The following is a 17,666-nucleotide window of genomic DNA, read 5'->3' on the forward strand; positions in this document are numbered from 1 at the left end:
GGGACATAATTTATTACCCTCAGCCTGGTAGGTCTGTAGTGCCTGACAATTGGAAATGCCTTTCTGGGAGGATAAGTGGAGTGGGGGGGGGGGGGCTGTCAGGGATTGATAGTACTGCCACTAAAGTTCTAATGAAAACAACTGACTGCTTCCCCATCCACACATGTGAATGTGGGAATCTTTCCCTCTGTGCCACTGTATTCTGACAGAGAAAAGACTCCCCTGCTGCCAGAATACACATATCAGCCATAACACCAATGTGGTCACAACACAAGCTGGGGGTTATTATTGTGGCCACTCACTTTAATGCTAAAGGTAATTTTTGCGCCACTGACTCCAATGCTGGGAGTCATTATTAAGGCCACGGAAATTATTGAGGCCATGGGTTATTATTGCAGCTACAGTAATGAATTCTGGGGGCTAATACTGCATCCACTAACATCAGTGTTGGGGGTTAATATTGCAAGCACTGACACATGCTAGGGGTTATTATTGTGGTCATGGACACCAATGCTGAGGGTTTTTCATGCAGCCACTGGCAACAATGCTGGGGGTTATCAAGGTAATCACAGACATGAATGCTGTGGGTTATTTTTGCTGTCACAGACACTAATGCTGAGGGCAACTGTTGCTGGTTCCAATGGGGATTATTTAGCTCCTTCTTTAGTGTACATACAGCCCATATTTCACCTAAACAAAGCAGAAAAGGTGGCACACTGCAAGCCATATACCTTTTAACAATACCCCCTTTATTGACCATGCCCACTTTTGGTCACGCCCACAAGTGCATCACATTACCATCCCCCCATTCTCTCCACTTACACCCCTAGCTCAAGTGGGAGTTCCTAGTGCTTTCTTTAAATCCCATAGCCACCTTCAAGAACATACTAAATGCTCTTGCAGATAGGCAATTCCTGTCAAGGGTCATCTACTATGATTGACAACAATGGCAACATAAGGCAATTTGTTTCAGTTGCTGTACATTTTAAAGTGGCATGGATTTTTTCCTAAACATACATTTATTAAAGACCATTGCTTATTCTTTACACAGCTATTTTGTCCTATTGATCGCAAATTCAACCGAAATGTCAATAAATCCTGCCTTTGCCGGTGAAAAAAGGAGGAAAAAGGGACATGTAACAGATAGTTTTCCAGTATTTTATATTAAACAAGTCTCACAGCACTGCACCAAACTTAAGTAAATAATGAGCAAAGGAATATTAAATCATTCACTCGTAGAGAAAATAGAGCAATTAAAGCTTTCAGCGGGTGAATCCATAAAAATCTATTAAAGAACGAAAAGCAATAAATGCATTATGGCACATGGTGGGCATTGCATGGGGGAGTATTTTGGATTGTTTGACTGCATTAAAGTTACATACATATTTTCTGTAATTATTAATGCTTAACATTTACTAAACATCAGAGCGAACCTGCCACTTATTTTTATGTAATACTACATTGAGCAAACATAATGGAAACAGCACGCTGTAACCCATATGCGGTTCTACAATAGAGTGATTGCATTTTTCAGCCTTTTGTCAAGTCCAACAAATATTTAATTTTCTTATTAATCCTCTTAACTAGCTTTAAATAGCTATTTAACCTAAAATTAACTTTGTAAAAACGGAGGCACTAAGACCAGTTATAATTCACAAAGTCGTTGGAGTGTACAAAAAAACTAAACATATTGGCCTCCATTTTCTGTCATGTTTTGAATTTCACATCATTCACGCATTATGATTTCACAACTGAAATCTGTTTCTTGCAGATTTATTTATTAAGAACGGTGCAGGATAGGCTTTAGACAATTTAAAAGCTACACTGACGTAAAAGGGAGAACATAAGTGGTGAACTTCTGACCTGAGACCCAATCAATTGCTTTAGAGACCAGAGTTAAAGAGAAATGAAAGTTATTGAAACGCCATGATAAATGCAGAAAGTATGCAGGTGACAATATTGCTTTTGGATCAAGTAGGGGTTTGCTTTCAAAATGGATGTTGGGACTCAAAACAAAACAGCAAGGAGTATCATTTGTTCATAGTTATGTACAATAAGAAATCAGATCAGTCTCATTTCTCTATTATCTATAACTCCACATAATGTGTTGCCATGCCTCAAAACTAAATGCCTAACATTTTGAAAGTTGTCAAAAACATCCTTTATCAAGGACATTTAAGACCACTTTTGTAATAATGACATCTAAATTACCGGGCTCCTAAGCCCCCTTGGAGCAAGGGTACAACTTGGCCTCCTCAAACAACGTCACATTATAAATGCATTCCACATACCCACCCTCACATAACGAGCCTTTGCAAGGGTACATAACCATTTTCTTTATTGGTTCTTGGTAGCCCAGTCTGAGACCGATTAAGTGGATACATATAATATTATTTTGGTTGCCAAACAGTTACATTGTATGAAGGACAGCAGAAGTGATTGCATGAAAACTGCAGATTTGAACTTTGCACAGCTGCATTCCAGGCTCTGTATCCAGAAAGATGTCCACCAAACTTCAATGTATTGGGAAGCTGGTTTGGCTGATAATGAGCAAGTAAACTATTGTCTTAAGAATTACTATCCTTAACAAAGTTACTTAAAAGGTAGCTATTCTTTTGTGGCAGTGTAAATTGTTAGTGAACCCATTGTTGCCACACGACGCGTTTCTGAGCATGCGCGAGGTCTCGAATGGGCATGTGAGCTCTTTCATCAGGTGTATCAGATACACTTGATGAAAGAGCAAGCATGCCCATTCGGGACCTTGCGCATGCTCAGAAACATGGCGTGTTGCAACAAGCTCTCCAGTGACGCCACACGCATTACTCCTCCTCTCATCACGGCCTTGCCTGGGACCCGGAAGCTCACAGGAGATATCTGGCTTTTTTTCTCCGTGACGGAATGTAGTATCCCGGTCGCATACTTTGAGTGGATGGATGGCATCACCAAGAGGAGTATCGTTTTTAGCCCTGTCTAAAGCCTGATTATCATCGGCTTTTGTGAGTTGTAACTATTACTCCAATTTGCTTACATTTGTCTACACTTAGAGCGCTTTCTGTTTTTTGTATCTTTTCCAGAGTTTTCCTCACTCCTGAGAAGAGCTGCTCTGTGTAGGTGATATTGCCCATTACATCACTGGACTTTATTTTACACGGACTTCCTAACAATTTATTTTTAAATTTTGAACTGACAATTTTAATTTTTATTTCTGTTTACCATTTTCATTGAAAGTGAAAGGACAAGAAAAACCAAAATTCTGGGTTGTTCCCAGAAAAGTAATACAGGGGAAAACTTCCATTGGGGACACTAGCTCTGGTGACCTGGGGATCCCCAAGGAATTCCCTTAATTTACAGGGATTTCCTCTCACTTCCTTTTTGGCCATAGGACAGGAAGTGAAAGGGAAATCCCTGCAATGGTACATGACGAAACAAAATCTGACAGGGGTTATACCCCTCCCTTGCTCTATCCAAAATAAAAAAAATTGCCTGTAGTCCCACTTTAACTCCTGTTGCACACTATTGCCATAACTTCTACAAAAACCTCCAATAAAGTGACTGGTGCCCACCATTCTTAACATTCAGAGATGTGTAATGTTACCTATTATTTCAAGCACTTTTTGTGCAATTCTAAATATTTTTTATACTTTATTTACACAAAAACAAATGATTTTTTCCCTTTTCTATGATTCCTTTTCTAACTGTCTTGGATAATGGTAGCAATCTGCCAGTGGGTGATGCAAGAATGTGTGCTGTATGTGGGAAGGTTTCCAGTGTGAGGAGTTCTGAGCTACAGAATGCGTGTGAAGTTTGGGTGTGCACCATATGTGTGCTTATCAAATGTACTGAAGATTCTTTGCTAACAAAAGGTGTGAAGTATTAACTAACTACCTTTCATACTTCACATATCTTAGTGACGCAACAGCAGAGCTCATTTTTCTTCTGCTAGAAGGCCTGCACAATCTGTCTCTGCACCCTCATATGTACAGAATTCCATGTGTGTGGTGTGGGCCAACAAATTCACAAAACAAAGAGCAACAGATAAAAGAGATGTATAATGATAAACGTATGATTGGCATGAGGAATATGCAGCTTTTGATGTATCAGTATATAAAAAGCAGACCTAGCCATTGTTCTGCCAGCTACGTTAAATTTAAGGAGATATTTTTATTATTCAAGTGGAATGATTTGATTCAGCATTCCATACCTCAGTTCAGTACATGGTTGTAGAATGCACCATGTATGTGAAAGCAGTTTATATCAGGAAACAATCAGGTACATTTTCTATTAATGCATGAAAATGTCTAGTACTTTGTGGACCAAAGTAAAAGATTTTTATATGACACAATTAGAAGCTAACTACCGTACTTTATAGACATGTGCATGACGAAAAAAAATTGTTTTGTTTTGTTTAGATGCATTAATCTAGTTATGTTGTTTTGTTAAATTCATATTCGGGATTCGTATTTCGGAAATTCTATGTATTTTTCAAATTTTCTTCTAAATTACCGATTTTTTCTCGATTCAAAACATTTGAATCGATAAATTTTGAATCGGTCGAATCGAAAATGTTAGATTTTTTTTCAATTCGAATGCGGCAGCTGAGTAACCAAACATCTGATTGTTATTTATACACATTTATCCTGTTTTTATTAATAATACGTTTATTTTAATAATGCGAAATATTATAAATAATAAAAGTAGTATCTTACTTTCAACATTTTACTATGTACAATACTGTGCAGAAGTTTTAGCCAGCTGAGAAAAAATAAAGTCTAATACAAATGCTTTTAAATATTTATATTTTACTGGTTTCTTTTTATCAATATTACACTAGCAAAGTGAACGAACAAAAGAAAAATCTTCATCAAATGATTATTATGACTCTTTAAATCATATTTGGCTTAACAAAAACAGCATGATTTCGAAATGATACACTAATAACACACACACAGTCTTTGATTTCAACAACATGTTTACAGTTGGAATTCAAATGAAATTCAATGTAAATTTTGAGTCGAAATTCAATTTTAACTTTGGAAATTCTGACAAATTTTGTTTCGTTATTCTGAGAATTCAGTAAAATTTGTTTGTACTGTAATTGGGGGATTTGGATATATACGAATCTCCGAATACCAAAAAAATTGTCCGAATATTTATTCGGAACGAAACAAACTGCACATGTCTACTACTTCATAATTTTATGTTTAAAGAAATTCTGTATTGAGAGAAATATCGGCTTTGTCTGGCGTTAAGAGCGCTTTTACACATATCTATTCCAGTGCACTGCAGTAACAAGCATTACTGCAATGCACATTGCATGTGTTATTATTTGGTCAATCATTCTGAATGGCACCCCAATGCACCACCAACGCACATACATGCGTTGGGGCACACCTCAAGCTACTGTGTGCTACATTGGAAAAAAAACACTGCATGCCCTTTTTTTCCATTCTGGTGCTTCCGCAATCCATTCATTTAATGTGGGACAAAACGTAAAGGCGCTGACAAGGAGGGTGACAGTTACAGACTTGGAAAAAGTATGCAGAGAAGACATTTTAACATTACTCTGACTTCTCTGATTTGCATACTTGCTCTGGGTCAATAGAAAGCATGGGTGCCAGAGTGTCACTATAGTGGATCAGCATATAAGCCAGACAATTGTTTTTAAAAGAAGGGCAGCGATGGCAGCCCCTGTGTTCCTCTCTAGGAAAAAATTAATTCCAAGTACGATTCTGCTACCTTAGTTTCAGTGTCCCCTAAAACTGTGAATCTGCAAAGCTTTGTGGACTTTTTGGGTTAACGTCCACCAAGTTGTCAGATGCAATCTTAAGAGGAATTGGCGAGCCGTGTTCTAGTGGTAGAGCAAACCATACCAATATTTCCTTTTGTACCAAAACTGTCACTTAAAGCACCTACAGATGTTAGGGAATGCTCTTCTGCACGTTTAGGCAGTACATTCACAATGGCCACAGATACAGTAAGAGGAAAAAGCCAAACTCAAATGATCCAACTTCATGAAACTATCTAACAATGTTGGAAGACATTATAAGCCATAATTAAGCAATTTATTACCTAAGTTAGTTCCTCATGAGTACAGGCAAATTAAAGTACTCAAAATAAAACACTTCTCTATAAAACACTTCCCAGCCTCCTTAACTGTTTCCAATAACTATGTGCCTCGATTCCAAGGTGATGGTTTAAGAGTGTTAATTTCTCTTATAAGAGGACCCCAGAGAAAAGCTTTCAGAATATACTACCCACAAAGTTAGAGGCATTGTAAAAATGTACCTAACTGCATGGCTTTGATATTAGAAAGGAGAAAGGATCCATTCTCCATATTCTGTTATATAAGACTTCACCAAAAACCAATTCCATAGTTAGTAATGAAATGCCTTTGGCGTGTTAGAGTAAGTAAGCTTTTTTTTCCAAGGGCCAATTCAGTTTTAGAAAGTGAAAAGCTTGTATGAGATGACTACAGCAATTGTTGAGATGCTGTACCCTCCATTTTCTCTCAGACTTAAGCCCTGTATAAGTTTGCCAAAGGAAGTAGCAGAATTGTCTTGAAATTGATTTAGTAGCAGGCTAGTAATATTGATAATGTGTATTTTTAACCAATCCTGTTTTATTCAATCGAGCATAGAGTTGGGTAGGATTTTCTTTTTTTTTGTGGTTTCCTTGTGTAACGGTATTGTTGTCACCAGAACATAAGGAATTGGATTTCCTGCTGGCAATCTTCCAATGTGGTCACTTGTTAAGGTGAAGGTAAAGTTCCCTGCCATTTTTAAATTTGTTTTTCTAAATTGGACTCCTATTTAAAATTCTGCCACTCTCATTTGCTAAAATTGCCATAAATTGTTCCTTCCTTGCTATTATACTATATTGTGGCTGTTCTGTATACTGTTTATGTACACAACTGGCCATACACTGTATGGGTCTCACTCAGTGGGTATCCCTGTTGACCACCTCCTGCCCAAAATCCCTCAATTGAAAAATAAAAGAATTCAGATGGAAAATTGTCAGCTAAATAATATACCTTCAAAGAGTTCCAAGACTACTCAGGTAGAGACATAGAAGACAGAATCTCCAACTTGTCAGTCATTTTCAGTAAAGGCATGATAGGTTTCACATTAACATCTTCGGAACAGAGAAGAATAGACATTTTCTATAAAGTTGCAAAATGCTTGAAATTTTTATAGCTCCTTACAGCTGAATGTTTATTTTCTCAACAAAAGTAGAGTTTTGCCTTGATGTTAGAACACCTCAGAGCAACGTGAGGTTTCATTAGTACATCACTGATGCTGTTAGGAAATGTTACAGCTGTGTTGAAGCCCAACATCTCACACAGCTCGCCTTTCATATGACTTTTATATAATTCAGCCAAATTGAGAAGGCTTTTCACAGTGTTTCTGAGTGAGGCTGAGCAGGACTGCAGCCTCTTGGCATGTCTACTATTCTGTGCAACTTTCTGTGAGAGCTAAAGAACCCAGGAAAATTTGTCCTGTAGTTTTAGTGGCTTGGGCTTGAAAAATATGCTGGCAGTACAAGGAATTCAGCTATCGGGGTAACCACCTTCATAGCTTGGATATTAGGATAGAACAAATGGCTACCCATGAGCGAATTTAAATTAAAATGTTCACGTTTGACTAAAGTGTAGGTTTAAGGTTTTTTAAAAATGTCTTTACCAGAATATGGGTCAGCTTTTTGTATCTTAATTATATGAAGATTCAGTTATTTCCTACACTTCACTAGGCACACAGTAACTAAAAGGTGTAATATGCCTCAATAATCAACACAGTACTTGTAAAACACAGCCAGTCCAACTTAACTGAATTGTTGGTGGTCCTATATCACTCATATCTACAATAAGCACTGCTCAAAAAAATTAAAGGAACACTTTGAAAACACATCAGATCGCAACAAATATAATGCTGGATATCTATACTGGTATTGACTGGGTAATGTTTTAGGAACAAAAAGATTGTTTGATGGAAATGACAATTATCAACCTACAAAGGGCTGAATTCAAAGACACCCCCAAAATCAAAGTGAAAAAATGATGCAACAGGCTAGTCCATTTTGCTGAAATTTCATTGCAGCAACTCAAAATGGTCCTCAAAATATGGTACTCAACCCAAAATGGTCCTCAAAATATGGCTCCCACATGCTTGTATGCATGCCTGACAACGTTGGGGCATGCTCCTAATGAGACTACTATTTCCTCCCAGATCTGGACCAGGGCATCACTGAACTCCTGAACAGACTGAGGTGTAACCTAGCGGCGTCGGATGGACTGAAACATAATGTCCAGAGCTGTTCTATTGGATTTAGGTCAGGCAAGGGTAGGTGCCATTCAATGGTGTTAATTCATCCACTAGGAACTGGGTGCATACTCTCGACACATGAGGCCGGGCATTGTCATGCACCAAGAGGAACCCAAAACCCACTGTACCAGTGTAGGGTCTGACAATGGGTCAAAGGATTTCATCCCTATACCTACTGGCAGTCAGCGTGCCATTCTCTAGCCTGTAGAGGTTTGTGCGTCCCTCCATGGATATGCCTCCCCAGACCATCACTGAACATGCTGATCAATGTTACAAGCAGCATAACATTCTCTATGGCTTCTCCAGACCCTTTCACGTCTGCCACATGTGCTCAGTGTGAACCTGCTTTTATCTGTGAAAAGCACAGGGGGTCAGTGGAAGGCCATCCAATTCTGGTGTTCAATGGCAAACGCAATCGAGCTCCATGGTGCCAGGCAGTGAGCACAGGGCCAACTAGAGGATGTCGGGCTCTCAGGCCACCCTCATTATGTCTGTTTCTGATTGTTTGGTCAGAGACATTGACACCAATGACCTGCTGGAAGTCAATTTGTAGGGCTCTGACACTGCTCATCCTGTTCCTCCTTGCATAAAAGAGCAGAGCCTTCTACGGTCCTGTCTAGCTCTTTAAGCACAACTGCCTGTCTCCTGGAATCTCTTTCATGCTCAGGAGACACAGCAAACCTTCTGGCAATGGCACGTATTGATGTGCCATCCTGGAGGAGTTGGAATGCCTGTACAACCTATATAGGGTCTAGGTATTGCCTCATGCTACCAGTAGTAATACTGACCCTAGCCAAATGCCAAACTAGTGGAAAGCAGTCAGAAAAATTAGAAGGGAAAAAAATGTCAATGGCCTCCACCTGTAAAACCATTCCTGTTTTGGAAGTTGCCTCATTGTTGCCCATCTAGTGCACCTGTTGTTAATTTCATTAACACGAAAGCAGCTGAAACCGATTAACAACCCCCTCTGCTACTTAACTGGCCAGATCAACATCCCAGGAGTTTAATTGACTTGATGCTATACTCTGATTAAAAAGTGTTCCTTTAATTTTTTTGAGCAGTGTATATTCTGCAATGTTTCTATAATTGTGATGCTTTAGATATAATATGCACATCATATATATATACACTATTAATATAGGAAAACAAATAATTATAAAAATATTCAGAGTATTGAAGAGCAAAGCAAATTGCTCATATGTGTTTGGTTTCTATGATTGCAATTATACTTCCTAAATATGTATTATAGTCTACTTAATTTTATGCTGATGAATGATACCTTAAGTTTTCTAAGATGCAATCCCATCTCATTGGTGTACATAATCAGCACACTGCTATGGAAACTTACGGGATTGTGATGCAATATTCCTAACAGAGTAAATCAAGAGGTATTAAAAACCTTTTAGGTTCAGCGAAGCCAAAGCAAGGATTTAGGAGGAGAGGACAAGTGATGAGATGGAGCTTATAAGGAATCAAGGGAACTATAATAGTAAAATGCTTTGATAGTGTTATGTTGGTATGTTACATGGGATTACTAAGGATTGCAGAAGCGCTGTAATATACACAAGAGCATAGGAGTAGGCAACATTTGGATATGTACAGCTGCCTTTAATAAAATATTGGATTGTGGCAGTTTTTTACTAATCGTACAAAAGAAAAGTCTCAAAATCAATGCAAGATTTTCAGGGCTCATCTACAGCAGACATGGATTTTCCAATGCAGTAAAATCGCAGTGGTAGCTTTTGGCACCAGCACAGTGGGAGTTTGGCATAGAGGCACAGAACAAATTAAACTAGGAGTTCTGTGAGTGTTACGGTCAAAGAACAGTACATTTAGTTTTAGTACAGTTTTTTAGATGTACCCAATCGGACCCCGCATTCTCCTCTATGGGCAGTTGGAGGTAAACGGACTTGTGTCTACCTTCAGTCTGATCCAATATAAACAAACAGAAGGGGGTCAATTCCTCTCTGATTAGCTGGATGGGATTGACCGGCAGTTGGGTGTAAACGGACAGCCAGGCCGTTTACAACCAACTATCCACTACGTAGACCAAGCTGTGTCCTTTTCCACTCTGCATAAGCACAAACAAAAGGCCACTGCCTCCACCTATAGCTGGCCTTTGCAGCAAGGAGCACATGGAAGGGCAACGCATGTAGAACAAAACCAAAGAAAATTCCCAGCTCAACTCACCAGCCAGCCTGCTACCAATCAAATTAACCTGTCTACTAGTTTGTGTTAAAAACAGGGGTTTAGTTAGCACATATTTATACTCTGCATAAGTGGAGTGAACACGGACCTGTCATCAAGCCACTGCACTCAGCCAAGCTGGGGATCCCACCCCCTGTGAAATGGGGCTATATAGTTAACGTGATATTAAACTACATTTCTTTTTAACTGGGGAGGCGGAATATCCATATGGTATGATTTACCTTTTTTTTTATTTTATAGTCCCTTTTTTGTGTTTAGCTGGTCCCCAAGCCACAAGCTACCCCCTCCTATTTGCAGGCATCTACTTAGCAAGCCAGCTGCTAAGGAGACACCTGTGTGTGCATGCTGCAATGAAATGGCCAAAGTACCATACACTACACTTGGAGTATGATGGTCCAATAATATGTCATTGATAAGGATGTAAACTTCACCTGTTATACCAGTTTTAGAAGCCAAAAGCATTATTAATCCTTATCACATAGGCCATGTCAATGACTGATATCTATACCACATCTAAAGCTGCAGGCTGTATTATTCAGACAGGTAATCTAGACCACATACTGGGCACAAGACATTAGGCCAAAAACATATGAGTAGAATAGCTCTGTTTCTCTGTCTGTACAAGTTCACACTGTCATATAATGTTGTAGTCAGTGTTAGATGCCAAGATGTGATCTAAAAATATCACTTTTTTCCCGCTGCTCAGTTGGCAGCTTTGTGTTTGCCAATTGCAGTTGCCAGCTCTGCAGGCACATACACGGCCACACAGCCATTACAGTAAATAATCCAGGCGATGTCTAGGAAGAAACTAGGTCCTGTGATAAAACAGTAGCAACATTATTCTTTTTTATTATTCATTTTATTGGCAGTAACGCTGTGCGCAATGGTTTGCCTCTGCCATACAGCAATCTGTCTTGGCGGAATCCAGTCCTGATTAGTGATGCAAGCAGCCTTCATTTGGTATTTGGAAATCAATCAGCATTGCCCGGCACCAGAAGGAATGGACTGGTATACTAGAATGGCAGCTTCTTATATTGCATATACCAGCTTTTGTAATATTAGTATTATAACACTGGGTCAAAGACTGGTACATGCAACATAAGTTAAAAAGTCTAGTTAAAGATACCCTGAGGCCAGACCATTAATTTCAACAGAAATCTTCCCATATAAATATATGCGTGTTTAATATATTTATGCATGTTATTTACCTGTAAATGCCTCCCTTTTGTAGACATCCAAATGCCCTAAAAATGCCGCAGGGCACCGACATGTTAGATGTGATGTCAATAGCCCCAGCAAACTAAGAGCTGCCCCTCATCCCCATAACATATTATGTAGGGGGGTGAGGGGAAGAGTATATAGAAAAAGAGAGGACATACATCAGAAAATGCCCAAAAGCGCCATATACTATAGAGTATAGAGCTATAGATTGAGTCATTTTTCCAAAAAACGCACCCACGGAGTTCCAAGTAAAAAATATACGTTTATTGAATCCAGGAACAAGGGAGCTAAAATAAACAAAAAACCTTCCACCACACCACCATAGAAAATTGACTACATAGTCGCTAAAAACATGCACACCACATGCATCCGCTGCAGAAATTCCCCATCATAAATGATCTGAACCAATAAAGATTTATGGCATACAAGGAGCAGATTGAAATCCAGTTATTGAGCAGAGTAACACCATGGGACAGCAACAACATATGAACTGTTTGCTGCCCTCATGTGCTCTGTGCTCAGACTGCAAAAAGGGCAAAACCGGTGGAGAGCAGTAGTGTCATGGAATAATGCCTACAAAAGTCTAACAAATCAATCAAAACAAGGGCTCAGACCAGCTTGGCAAAAATCAGTGCTGATCATCTTACACAATCCTATCAAACTGATAGCACCAAGTAATGGGTATCCATGAAACATACTGAACTCACCGGTATGCAATTGGAGAGCTAATAAGAAAAAACCATGTGAAGTACAATAAACAGTCAAGAGGGCAATAAGAAATATGGCACTTCACAGAATTGGAAAAATCCCACAAATAAACCTGTAAAGGAAATAGGTTAGTGATTCCATGTGAATGAACCAAATGAGGGTGAGGGGAAGAGTGGAGGAGCTGAGATAGAACAGAAAATAATTAGACCGTTCCAAAAGAGAAGAGGGCTATGACGGGCAATGAGAGAAGGTACTGTCCTAAAGAACTGACTATTCAATTTCTCAGGCAGCCCCCAATATCTTTTCAGGTCCCCTGCCGTCGCTCCTGGCTCCTCCCTCTTAACCCCTGCTCCCAATACCAAGCCACTTGCTATGGGGGCACTGGTGCATGCGCGCCTTATGGGTCTATAAGTACATAGAGTGGTGGTTTGGTCCCGCTCCCTTCTCATTGGCTCACAGGCTGCGATTGTCTCAGCCAATGAGGAAAGAGAGACCAGGGACAGCCAGGGCTCCCGTGCACATCACTGGATCGAGAAGGGGCTCAGGTGACTCATAGGGGGGCTGTGGAAGAAGCAGCATACAGAAGGTTTTTTTTACCTTCTTGCATTGAATGCATGAAGGTAAAAAAACTTCAGCCTTTACAACCACTTTAATGATGCACACTCTTTAGGTAATCATCCTTTTGCCAGCTTCTGCCACTTAAAATGTCACTTGTCGAAACCTAGTGGGGAGCTGAATTGTGCCAAAAACCGTATCGACAAATGCCAAGCCCACCTTTCTTCCTAGTCATTTCTGTGCCCATCACCAGTGACGGATTTATAAGGGGTCAATTGCCTCAGGCCCCCCTACTAGAGGGGTCCCAGACTTCCTTCATAAAAAGATGTAATAATTATAAAAACATTTTATTATTACAAAAATTAACAAAGTGCGTGGGGGTGTTAGGATACGGAGAAGTTAAGTTTGACTTCAGAGGCAAAGAAAGGGATGAGGGCTTTTGCCAGATGTTTTACATTTCAACATCTCATATTATTTTAATATTCAAGATGTTCGATTTTACATGACTGTGTCATGGAATTTATTGCCTTGTTTACAAGAGACAAGTGGGAGGGACAAGGGGAAAGTTTAAAAGATGTTGGAAAGTGCCAGGCAACATCCCCAACCCCATCAAGAAGTGAATCTGACACTCCCAGATCTTGAATAGAATAAAACGTTGTTAGCAAATTGTATCCAAAATCCCAGATTGGTCAAATTCAGTTCACTTTTTTATTTGTCTTATAAATTAATTTCTATGTAGAGGGCCCCCCCAATTTGAAGTGCCCCGGGCACCCCAATGTCTAAATCTGGTAATGCCCATCAATCATTGACATGCTTGTGCCAGCCCATCCTCTCATTGCCACCAGCAGCTATATAAACTCATGCATCTTTGTTCTGGTCCCATTTATTATGCATTGAAGGAGGACACCAGAAAAGGTAGCCCCACTGAGTTTCCCTGATGGGCTCCTTTGCAGTACCACAGGTTTCAAGACAGAAAGCCTTCCTTTGATCCACAGCTTTCCACTAGTGGGGGAAATGTCCTTACAAAGATACTATTTTATGAAACTGAATTGAAAAATTTTGCCTGCAGTGTTTATCATTTTAGCAGACAACTGCTAACTATACCTTAGCTTGAGTTCGTGCTGTAAGGCGGTTTCCAATGGTTCACAGTGTAGGGTAAATGTTTTGCCAGCACTTTTTATGTATGCAACTTCGATAATACAGGGCAAGAAAACAATTTATAAATATGATATAGAATAGGCTGCATTCATACCTGCAGTAATTGTGATCTCCCAAACCTCCCTCTCCATTAGGGTATTTCAAAGTGTTGTATGGATGCTGAAAGGTCTCGTTCCAGTAGAGGCAAGGCTTCCCACAGTCCAAGGATGTCTGGCTCTGTGTCCCTCGGTAATCACCCCCATTCACAGTGTAGCATTCTAATAAATAAATATAGCATAATGTTAGAGATATATTGTGTTTATATTTTTATGTGCTTTTCAGTGAATAATTAAGGCATTTCTAAATAGACATCTTTAGGACCTGGGACTGTCTTTATCAAACATCAAAGCATGTCAATCACAGCTACGGGGCCAATGCATGACAGTGTGCAACAGGAAAATTCTTGCAGTCCACAGCAACCAATTAGAATCACAGTTTCAGTTTAAATTTTGCACAATTTTGAAACAATTTTGCACAATATGAAATGACAGTTGAAAGCTTTTGGGTTACTAGAAATAGGAAATGTTCAGTTTAATACATTTTTCATACACATGCATGACAAACATTCTTTTCAAATGGTGTGATTGCTATTCAAACGCAGATGGATTTGTGTTTTAATGGAAAGCGCAGCACTTGACAAGAAAAGACTACACTTAACTTGCTTTGCCTGCACGGTAAATGCACTTCAGTGGGACAAGATGTGTCCAAAGAAATGCAGTGCAATGCAAAGCATGTCAGATGCAGCTTCCAAACCACCATGTGTACTGCTCAGTATGGCCAATGGAATTTTGCTGACCTGCATCCATCAACATGAGCCCATAGAGTGGTCCACAAATTTCCATTGTTTAAATTTGGAATTCACAACTTAAAATGTATCTTTAAATGATTAATACATAACGTTTGTTAAATATACATTTATGCAAACAGTAAACTTTAGCAGTTTCTCACCTAAAAAGTATTTCTACAATAGGTTGCAGATATTTCTTAAGCCTAGGTTCACACTGAGGCCGCTTTGAAATCGTGCGAGTTCAGTTCGCACGATTTCAAGCCGGCATTTCAGTCCGACTTTGGGGGTGATTTTACAGACATCTGTGCGGGTTCCTGCACAGATGTCTATTGAAATCACCCCCCAAAGTCACCAAAAGTAGAACAGAAGCTACTTCTGGGAATCGGTGCAGTGCCGCAAAGTCAGTGTCGCACCGACTCGGACGATGCAATCGCTGGCAATTGGCTCAGATTTGACATGCGATTTTACATGTTAAATCACATGTCAAATTGGACCAATGTGAACGTGGGCTTAATAGTAACTTGTTTTAATAAAAAAAACAAAAGAGGCTTGTAGTGGATTTAAAAAAACTTGCTGTTGAAACTCTATTCCAGTAGGCATCTATTACAGTATAATGCTGTCCCAAACGCGATATTCTAAAAAGTTTTGCTTACAACGAGTACTAAAATGGGACCCTCCTCCTACATTTTCTGGTTCACACCTGCTCCATGTGCTGAATGAAAAAACAGCGCGTATGTCCTATACTGCACTGCACTTACGTTGTTGATGGTGAAACAGATCACAAACTGCTGAAAGAAGACCTTTGAAAGTTTTTCTAAAACTAATCCCTCATACCATGTAAATCCAGACAGCCGATTATGAAAAGCTCACCTCTCACTTGTCCACAGTGCTGCCAGACTTATGTGGAGCCCTCAGGGAGTTACACAGCCACCAACTCTCCTAAACGGTCCCTTGCTCCTGTGCATGTGTGGAAAAACCCCATTCATTCCTATGGAAAGGTCGTTCATATTGCATTCCAATGATAGTTGGCCTCTCCATAGGTCTTAATATAATCTTACTGTGGATATTCAGAAGAAGCAAGGGCTACAAGAGTTTATAGTGGCCGCTGTGTGGCTCCCTTTAGGCTGCACATCATAGATCTGGCATTAAAGTGGCCAGGTGAGTATAAAAGTTTGGGGAGGTGCTGGCGAGAGGGGGAACCTAAAAGAGAACTGTATGAAAGTAATTCTTGGAAGATCAGTTGTGCTTTGTCAGATGCCAGAAGGTGCCTCTAAAATGAAAACGTACAGAGGGCGCACCAGCCTAGCGCATTACCTTTAAAACAGTTTTCTTTTTAGAGTCTCATTTGGGTTTCCCCGACCTGTTGAGAGTGGCAGCACAGCTGGAACGACGACCATAACAGCTGAGTCGTATCTCCAGGAAACTAAATCGCATGACAACCCCTCAAGCGCAGGAGCAAAGTCTTTTTACATTGCCAAAAGATGCCTGTCTGAGGCTTGGTTCAATCTAGATGTGGTGCAACTTTGCTGCAGATTTGGCACCACATTGAAATCGCAACCTGTTCATGCAAACGGATCAGAGTGTATGTTAAGTTACCGATACCCTGCAATCAGTTTGCAAAACACAGTCCAATTCTGGTGCGGACAAAAAAAGGGTCCTGCCCCAGTTTGGTGCGAATGCAGAATGAATGGCTCAAATCGGACTGCTGCAGAATCGCATGTAAATGGAACAAGAATGTGGTGCGATTCCTATTCAAATCGCATGTGGTTCCTGCACTGCACCAGTGTGAACCAAGCCTGAATGTATAGATCTACATTATAGGTGCTGCCGGGCACCCACGATCGCTTCCCACTGAGAGAGCACGAGGGTCTGCTGTTGTAAACACAGCAGACTGTTGTTCTCTCTGGAATGAACACAGAGCGCCAGGAGCAGTGAAGAGGGACCCGAGAAGAGGAGGATTTGGGCCACTCTGTGCAAAACCAACTGCATAGAGGCGGAAAGTATAACATATTTGTTATTTAACCGCTTCCGGACTGCCTGCCGCAGATATACTGTGGCAGGCTGGCCCTCCTGCGTGGACCGACATAGGGCTACGTCGGTCGCGTGCCTGCAGCTAGGGGATGAGCGCATGCCGTCGCCAGCGCGCTCCCGCCCCTATTTGGCAGCGGGGACATGGTTGCACGGGGCAGGCGGCTCAGATTGCCACCTGGCACCCACGATCGCTCCCCGCTGAGAGAGAAGGACGGTCAGCTGTTGTAAACACAGCTGACCTTTTTCTCTGTGGAATGATCACAGAGCTCCTGTGATCCTTCTATACAGGATCACAGGTCTCTATGGTTATTCCATAAGCCCATCCCACATACAGTTAGAATCACTCCCCTAGGCTCATATTTAACCTCTTGATCACCCACAGTTAACCCCTTCCCTGCCAGTGTCATTATTACAGTAACAGTGCATATTTTTAGCACTGATTACTGTAGTAATGTCCCTGGTCCCCCCAAAAGTGTAAAAAATGTCAGTTAGGGGGTCCGATCTGTCCGCCGCAATGTCGCTGCCATTACTAGTAAAAAAATAAATAAATAAAAATTACATAAATCTTTCCCGTAGTTAGTAGAAAACAAATTGGCCTAAAATGTTAAAAAATTTAGATTTTTTTATTTTTTTGGGGAATG

The 17,666-nt window shown here is 40.3% G+C and overlaps 1 protein-coding gene across 1 annotated transcript in view; it reads right to left on the minus strand.

Annotated features, from left to right (window-relative positions):
• The window catches only part of KREMEN1 (kringle containing transmembrane protein 1), a 220,679-nt gene that overhangs the window by 107,215 nt on the left and 95,798 nt on the right, over positions 1-17,666 (minus strand). The window contains exon 2 of the mRNA XM_082266021.1: positions 14,263-14,425. Coding sequence (XP_082122147.1) covers positions 14,263-14,425 — 163 coding nt within the window. The remainder of the gene's footprint in view (positions 1-14,262; positions 14,426-17,666) is intronic.

This window comes from Pelophylax lessonae (assembly GCF_965119305.1).
Source record: "Pelophylax lessonae genome assembly, chromosome: 1".
In the NCBI taxonomy this organism is placed as follows: domain Eukaryota; kingdom Metazoa; phylum Chordata; class Amphibia; order Anura; family Ranidae; genus Pelophylax; species Pelophylax lessonae.